The following is a 7,768-nucleotide window of genomic DNA, read 5'->3' as shown; positions in this document are numbered from 1 at the left end:
CGCTGGCATTTTCCATCTTTAGTTTTTCTCCCTTAATAACAAATGTGTCCACTCTGATGCTCAATCTTACCGAACTAATGGCTGCTGATGACTATTTGAATTGAATTCTGCCAAAGTGCGCGTTTGAAAGTGTTCGTTGAATGCTTAACGTTAATTACGCGAGTACAGGTCTGCTCATGTCTGAAAATAATATATGAAAAACAAAATTATTTTACATAACAAAAACATTATAGCTTATATTTGTTTAGTACATTTTTTAATTAATGTAAAAACTAAAATGAATTGTAAAACTGAAAGTTATTTTTTAATTGTGTTCAGCATGGTGGGCCGCATTTGAATTCGTGATGGGTGGCATGCGGCCCACGGGTTGAGAACCACTGCCATTGATGATAATAAAAAGAAATGTTTCCTTAGCACCAAATCATCATTAGAATGATTTCTGAAGGATCACGTGACACTGAAGACTGGAGTAATGGCTGCTGAAAATTCTGCTCAACATATTACAATAGAAAACAGTTACTTTAAATTCTAATAATATTTCACCATATTACTGTTTTACTGTGTATTAGATCAAATAAAGGCAGTCTTGGTGAGCATGAAGAAGTTTCTTCAAAAACACCAACTAAAAAACAGCACCCAAACCTTTGCACCATAGTGTATATAATATTTGTGAAGACTGTTTTGTGTAACAGACATGTTCACTTCTCACCTTGGGGGATCTGAGTGGCAAGTGGTGAGGAGATGGTTACAAAATTGAGGTCTTTGCAGCCGTAGTGAACTGGCATTTGTCTGCCCTTGCCAAGGTCATCAGCGTTGGCATAGCACTGTGCCATAAACAGATCCAGAGGGAAGCCTCTGTACATCAATACACCTACGGAAATTCAGAAAAAAATACAATTATAATTGATCAAATATTACTTAATAAAAATCACATTTCAATCAAATATCAATAAATAAAAGTTATTTAATCAAATATTAATGCATAGATCTTTTTCTATCATACGAAATTTATTTAAAGGGGTCATATGATGCGATTTCAAGTTTTCCTTTCTCTTTGGAGTGTTACAAGCTGATTGCGCATAGATAAGATCCCTGAAGTTGCAAAGACTAAAGTCTCAAAAAAACACATACCAGCTTCATCACTGTGTCTGTCACGCGACTCTGTTCCCCTTTCGGGCTTGAACTGATGGTAAAACTAACGACATTATTAACTGTCTTGATATTTACTTTGAAAGTTGATGCTCGTGATTATGGTAAGGGGCGTTACATTTCCGACGCGTGCTTGCAGACTGCGCTTGTCGGAAGGCGGGACTTTGTAGAAAACGAAGCGTTTGAGAGAGGCGGGGCATAGAGGACCTACAATAATGTACAGTATTTGAAAAATAATGTGTTTTTTGAACATTAAAGCATGTCAACATATTCTGATACACCAAATACACAAAATAATGATCTTTAAAAAAGCATCATATGACCCCTTTAACAAACATTTTGTAGGAAATAAAGCATAGAGATTTTCATTGCAACCGAAGAAGAAAAAACTCTCAAGTGCTAGACCAAAGTCCATTTCATTTGACTAGTGTGATTTCATTTTCATTTGACTAGCTCTGTACCGCACCCTGGCCCATTTGAAGAGGTGAGCTTGGGCATAGGTGTGGAAAGCATATAGTGTGAGCACCAACCATGCTGGAGCACAGAACTTGAAACCCATGGCGTCGATTATGCAACTGTTCAATGTTCTATGTAGGGCTGTGCAATATATCGAAATTATCGAAATATCGCAAATATACATATCGCAATATGCATATCGCTACAGCTTGCAATATTTGGGGCCATAAACAAAGACAAAGAGAAAATCACTCACTGCTCTTAACTAAATAACTTTTGTAGCTTAAATAAGAATCAGTGCATATTGAATTCAAAGAGTAAATACTAAGCAGTGTTTTATTTTTCCTTTTTTATTATGCAGTTCCTAAACTCATGTTAAAATGACATTTTTATGTAATGCTCGAGTAAAACACATACCGTTCATTTTCAGAAGTTGTTGTAGGCTGTTTCATCTGAGCACGTGGCACTTTAAGCATTATCGTATCGCATATCGAATATCGCATTATTTAATGAGTTATAGCATATCGCATTTTTCTTCAATATCGCACAGCCCTAGTTCCATGTTAAGCAGCATATTACGCACATGTGAGGACCATGTGTCCTGCACCCCAAACGACTCAAAATAATAAGCCACAAAGTTAACATTACGATGGACTCCGTTGTGCTAAGTGAGAGTTCTTTTCTTCCCGTTTTCTTCAAAACAGTCACATCGTAATAATGTAAGTGTGCTCAGGCCCAGAATGTTAAAGCGCAATGTGAGTGGGAGGGGGGATGATTGTGCTTGAGCAAGATACAAGGCTAACGTGTCTAGTGTGTGTACGCCCTTATAGTAACAAAACTGGGAGAGCCACTATTGTATCTCCAGCTTGTACGCATTCTCACCAGCTTCTCGGTATTGACCGAAGACCAAATCAGTAGGTTCAAGAGCCGCAGCGCTTCCAATGTGTGTGCCCTCCTCACCATAATTGGTCATGTAGAAAGAGATACGGCCCTTGAACACAAAAGCATCTCAAATTGAAGCATTATAAATGCTCAGATGTCATTTAAATTTCATTTTAGATGGAATAAGCATTACAGTAAAATCCACTGCATCTCTCACCTGCCTCTGAGACTCATAAAGAATACGATCCATTGTGTTGAGTAATGTCATCTTCTGATAGAAATTCAAAACCGTCTCTTTTGAAAGCTGAAACAGACAAGTAATGCTGTGTTAAGTGCAAACTGATTAAGAAATCATCATTGGCATGTTTTTTTGTGAATACTATTTAGTAACCTGCTACTAGTATTTTCCACACATTATCTTTACCGTATGATACTATTAAAAGACTCCACACCTTAGGATCCTCAGACGGATTGATGATCTGGCCCTGTCTGTCCATCACCCTATACACAGGGATTCCTGAGATCACATTGGGCTGGATAAATTCCAGGTGATCAATAAACTCCGCCGAGGCCCCGGGAAACTGCGGCTTCTCTGCTGAAGAATCAAACGGCTCCTGGCGAAGAGCTCCCTGAAGACAAAGACAGAGGATCAGGGAGTAAAATACACAAGCAACAGAGCAGCAGTTCATGAGACCATGCATTTTGAGATCTGATCACATACTTTAAACGATCAGGCAAAAACTACTCAAATTCCCACACAAACCAGAGATAACCAGAGACTAAAATCATAAAAAACATTTCCGTCACCTGAAATAATAAAATGAAATAAAATAAAACATTTAAAAAATCAACTTATTTTATTTTGGCTAGTTGCCAAGGCAACATTTCTAATTTTCATTTTAACTGGATGTACTAAAATAACTAAAAGTGAAACAAATATTAATAAAACCTATAGACATACAGTATATTCAACAACAAAACAAATGACAAAACACAACAACATTACTAACTAAAACTTTAACTACATTTAAAATGAAAACTAAAAATTGAAAATCATAAATGAATTCAAAAAATGAAGTAAAAACTATAATAATAGTATCTCAATGATATTAAAAGAACACTGTTACACACATATGTTTTACACTAGGCTTCTAACAGCCAAATCCTGACCAGGAAGTTGTACTATCTGATGATCAGATCTTTTATTTTCCCTTTGTTCTGGTTTTGAGGTAATACGGGTCTGATGACTTTGATGCAGAAATAAAAACAAAAGGTAAGGAGAGAAAATGCAGATCCTTTAAAAAGTAGCACTAAAATAAATACAATAGAAGATTAAATATTAAGAAAAACTGTAAACTGTTCATATGAGATAATGCCTTGATACATAAATGTGCCTTGGAATTTGTTAGTGAGCAATGCACTTTGCCTGAAAACACAGATTAGCTCAGTAATGTTCAAACAACTGTAAATTAATGTATGTAAACTATGAATGTCAAAATATTTTTAAGTTCATGGTTTGCGTATTGATGCACATCTTTATATCAGCAGGTAGATTTAGGATCACAGAGAATCTTGATGCACCTGAGACACTATTTAATGTACACTTTCAATGTAAGATCATCCAATGCTGGGAAGAGAAAGAAAGAATATATTTCAATGACACGTGGCTGCAGGGATCAGCTTTGTGTTTCCCTCCACACACCCCCCTGAACCAGCCAATCGGCTCTCAGTGTAAATCTACATTGTGAAGGTTGAACAGTCCATTACCTACAACAATACACAGAGAGCTGACCAATAGTTATTAGATTAAAACAATTACTAGATGATTAGATTGCATGATCAGACAGACCGAACGCAACTATGTACCATTTCCAGGTCAGATGAGGAATACCTATACATAAGCATTAGAAATACTCAAAGACTTAACATTATTTTAAGACTAAGATCATGCGTTTTATTTTAAGGTGATTTACTATTGGCATACAATTCATACAATCCAAATTACACCAACGTTTTGAGGTTCGCGCAGCTAACGTTACAGTTTGTCTGATTAGCAACTTTTGCTAATGAGGAAATATGCAATTGTCATACACCTAAAACTTACATTTACGTGGAATGCTCTTTGCTGGAGAAACGTAGTTGCTTTTAACCTAGTATTTTGACGAATTGCGTGAAACCCAATCCCGTATAATTTCGTGACACCTCTAGCAGCCGCCATCTTTACTTCAAGTGCGTGTTTTGCGTCTGTTGTTATCGCCTCAATGACAGCCTGTGAAAATCCCATACAGTGCGCCCCCTGCTGGACAATGTCGCACAACACAAACATTCATCCCATTTTTTACGTTTATATCTAAGGAAATGTATAATTTTTAATTACATATCCAATTTTATTGAACATAAATTCCTCTGTATAACTACAATTTAGTTGCAGATGCATTTTGATTTAACCGGTCAAGGGTTTCTGGCAACGTGGTCATTGCGATCGTCTTACCGCTAGAGGGCGAACGTATGCCATGTCGTCATTATGGTGCGCTCAAAACAATGACGCTTATGAGCGCGACGCGAGGATTGTGCATGAGGACCATGATGGAGTTAGATCAAAGTTGCTCAGTTTTAAGAGAATATGGAAGTGAGCAGAGTTTGTTATCCAAACCTGACGGATCTTCCACTTTTGTTCAAGGTATTTATGCCAGTATGTAACTGATTTGTTTCTTTTGTTCAGCGCAAGTGGTTGCCTGTCAAGCTTATGTCCAGAAATCTATTTGATTCATTCATATCTGTATCGTTCTGAATTTGTAAATGTATTTTCAGGTGATACTAGTATCCTGGCTGGAGTTTATGGACCAGCTGAGGTTAAAGTCAGTAAGGAAATCTATGATCGAGCTACTGTAGAGGTTCTTATCCAGCCCAAAATGGGGCTTCCAGGTAACGTTATTAGAACTTCTTATATTAAAAACAATCAAGCCCTGCTTATATTTAAAAAGTAACGCAAAAGTAATATAACGCATTACTTTCCATAAAAAGTAACTAAGTAACGTAATTAGTTACTTTTTTAGGGAGTAACGCAATATTGTAATGCATTACTTTTAAAAGTAACTTTCCCCCAACACTGGTTATGTATTTTCTAAATCAATTTATAAATCAATTTCTTATGCTGTACATATTCATAATTAATTATATAAAAGTTTAATACAGCTTTTTAAATCTAGTTTTCCCCCATACATTAAAATGTGTCCTGTTTAATTTTATTTATTTATTTTTTCTGAGCAAAAATAATGACAATGACATATTTTACCATGATTTACAGAAGTGTAGCAATAGTTCATATACCAAAACATATTGTCAGGCATATTTAGAAGAAGAATCATTAGATGACATTAATAGACTCTATTTAAGGATTGCAGAACAGCCCCCAAAAACTGATTAACTGCGATGTTAAATCTTTATCAGTCTTTGCCACTATCCTTCAAACTATAGGTTTTACTCATTTGTCAGCAAGAAGTTTTAATAATTAAAAATATAATAATTTTGTATGATCACTTTTTCCTTTTATATATTTTAATATGTACAGTTCAGAATAAGAACGTTTTAATTTTTACGTAAATACATTATGCTGAATGATGATGGAACAACACCCATATTTTGATTTTATTTTCACAAAAGTTATTTTAAACGTTAAAGCAGGGGTGTGCGATATATATCTTCTATGATAATATCGTAATTGTTGTTTAAACAATATGCGATTTGACATTGAGTATATCGCAAAAACCAAACAAAAACACAGCGAGAGTGAGCGCGCGCGCGCGCACTACGTGATGTAGGTCAGACTACTGCGCGTGCGCATTTAGATATCACGTTTTCACTGCGTGATTTAGTCTATTAAAATACATTTAAAATTCCCCCAACATTCAAGATAAGGAGGCAAATATGCCCCCGTATGACTTGTGTCGTTTATATTTATATAATCTGATATAGTTAATATCACACGAATAGTGACGTTTTTCTCCAAATATCTGCACGGTTGCCAATGTGATATTGATTTGATGAACAGAGGCCCGTTTCAGAATGGAGGTTAAGTGAAAACTCTGAGTATGTTAACCCTGAAATGAGGGAAACTCTGGGTTTTCCGTTTCTCAATGGGAGGCTTGTCAAACCAGAGAAAGCAGGGTAAGTCAAACCCGTTTCTGAAAGAGAGGTAACTTATACTCAGAGTCAGTTACCATGGTAACTTACTCTGTGAACCTAACCTGGTCGGGAGCAGGTTTTCTTCGTTAAACCCAGAGTTTCTTTCGGTCTCCTCCCCCTTTATAAAGCGTAAGCGATGTTTAAATACCTCATTCATTAATTCACGCTGCAAAAAAAATGCATTTCTTAGTATTTTGGAGTCTAAATTAAGTGCATTTTACTTAAAACAAGAAAAATAATAGTAATGCAAATGGAAACAAGATTATCTTTCTTACCCCATAGGTAGATAATTTGCTAAATAAGAAAAATACACTTAAAAGACTAGGAAATACCTTATGTCATTTTTCTTATGTAGAAAATGCATTTTGAGTTAAGAATCTTTAGATATTTTGACTGGAAACAACTAGGCAGAAATACTAAGTAAGAAAATATTTTTTTTACAGTGCAGGTACATTCATTCATTACACATATTTTCATCATGCAGACACTGTGAAAGTGACAAAAACCTCTTATACTGAATCCTGTAGATGAGGAGGCTACATTAAATCATAGGGAGTTACATTTACATCGGGAGAGGATTATTTAGACTTTTTTTTGCCATATCCGCATGCATATTTATTTGAGCGGTACCATTTTTAAATGGTAGTTTTCTATATAACATCAGGGATTTAGAGCACATTAGTAAGGCCGCTGTATGCAGAGCGGTAAGGAAAGTGTCTCTCTCTCTCACGCTCTTTCTTATAATATTTGTGTAGTTTTCTGAACACAAACCCATCGAAAATTAAGCTGAGAACTGTATGAATTCGAAGGATGCCAGATGGAAGGGTAGTTTGAGATATATGCCGTAACCACCACCACAGCTGTTAAATTTATTTGGTCATCTTTATTTCCTACAAATACAAAAGCAACAGTTATTATTTTTCCTGTTGGATTTTAATATTCTTCCAATACTTGGTATTGTGGCCATCTCCTCTTCATCTGTTCTTCATTATTTTTGTGAGCCTTCTTGCTGTTGGCTGAGTAGATGTCAAATGTTCATTTCATTACTCTAATTAAGAAATGCAACAGTTTGGATTAGAGAACATTTAATTATGTG

At 35.6% G+C, this 7,768-nt stretch overlaps 2 protein-coding genes across 3 annotated transcripts in view; one reads left to right on the top strand and one right to left on the bottom strand.

Annotated features, from left to right (window-relative positions):
* LOC107758241 (2-oxoisovalerate dehydrogenase subunit alpha, mitochondrial-like) overlaps positions 1-4,742 on the bottom strand; it is a 10,990-nt gene extending 6,248 nt beyond the window's left edge. The window contains exons 1-5 of the mRNA XM_016575930.1: positions 4,592-4,742; positions 2,940-3,116; positions 2,705-2,791; positions 2,488-2,596; positions 710-871 (exon numbers count right to left, since the gene is read on the bottom strand). Of these exons, the coding sequence (XP_016431416.1) occupies positions 710-871; positions 2,488-2,596; positions 2,705-2,791; positions 2,940-3,116; positions 4,592-4,705 (649 nt within the window). The 5' untranslated portion in view covers positions 4,706-4,742. The remainder of the gene's footprint in view (positions 1-709; positions 872-2,487; positions 2,597-2,704; positions 2,792-2,939; positions 3,117-4,591) is intronic.
* A 295-nt stretch (positions 4,743-5,037) lies between these two features.
* Positions 5,038-7,768, top strand: part of LOC107758234 (exosome complex component RRP46-like) — an 18,778-nt gene continuing 16,047 nt past the window's right edge. The window contains exons 1-2 of one of the 2 annotated variants that reach the window (XM_016575913.1): positions 5,038-5,167; positions 5,299-5,412. In XM_016575913.1, the coding sequence (XP_016431399.1) occupies positions 5,038-5,167; positions 5,299-5,412 (244 nt within the window). Of the gene's footprint in view, positions 5,180-5,298; positions 5,413-7,768 lie in introns of both variants that reach the window. The other variant, XM_016575914.1, reaches the window with a different exon arrangement.

Source organism: Sinocyclocheilus rhinocerous, unplaced genomic scaffold (genome assembly GCF_001515625.1).
Source record: "Sinocyclocheilus rhinocerous isolate Xijiao unplaced genomic scaffold, SAMN03320098_v1.1 scaffold23, whole genome shotgun sequence".
Lineage (NCBI taxonomy): Eukaryota > Metazoa > Chordata > Actinopteri > Cypriniformes > Cyprinidae > Sinocyclocheilus > Sinocyclocheilus rhinocerous.
This window is presented reverse-complemented; position numbering and strand designations above follow the sequence as displayed.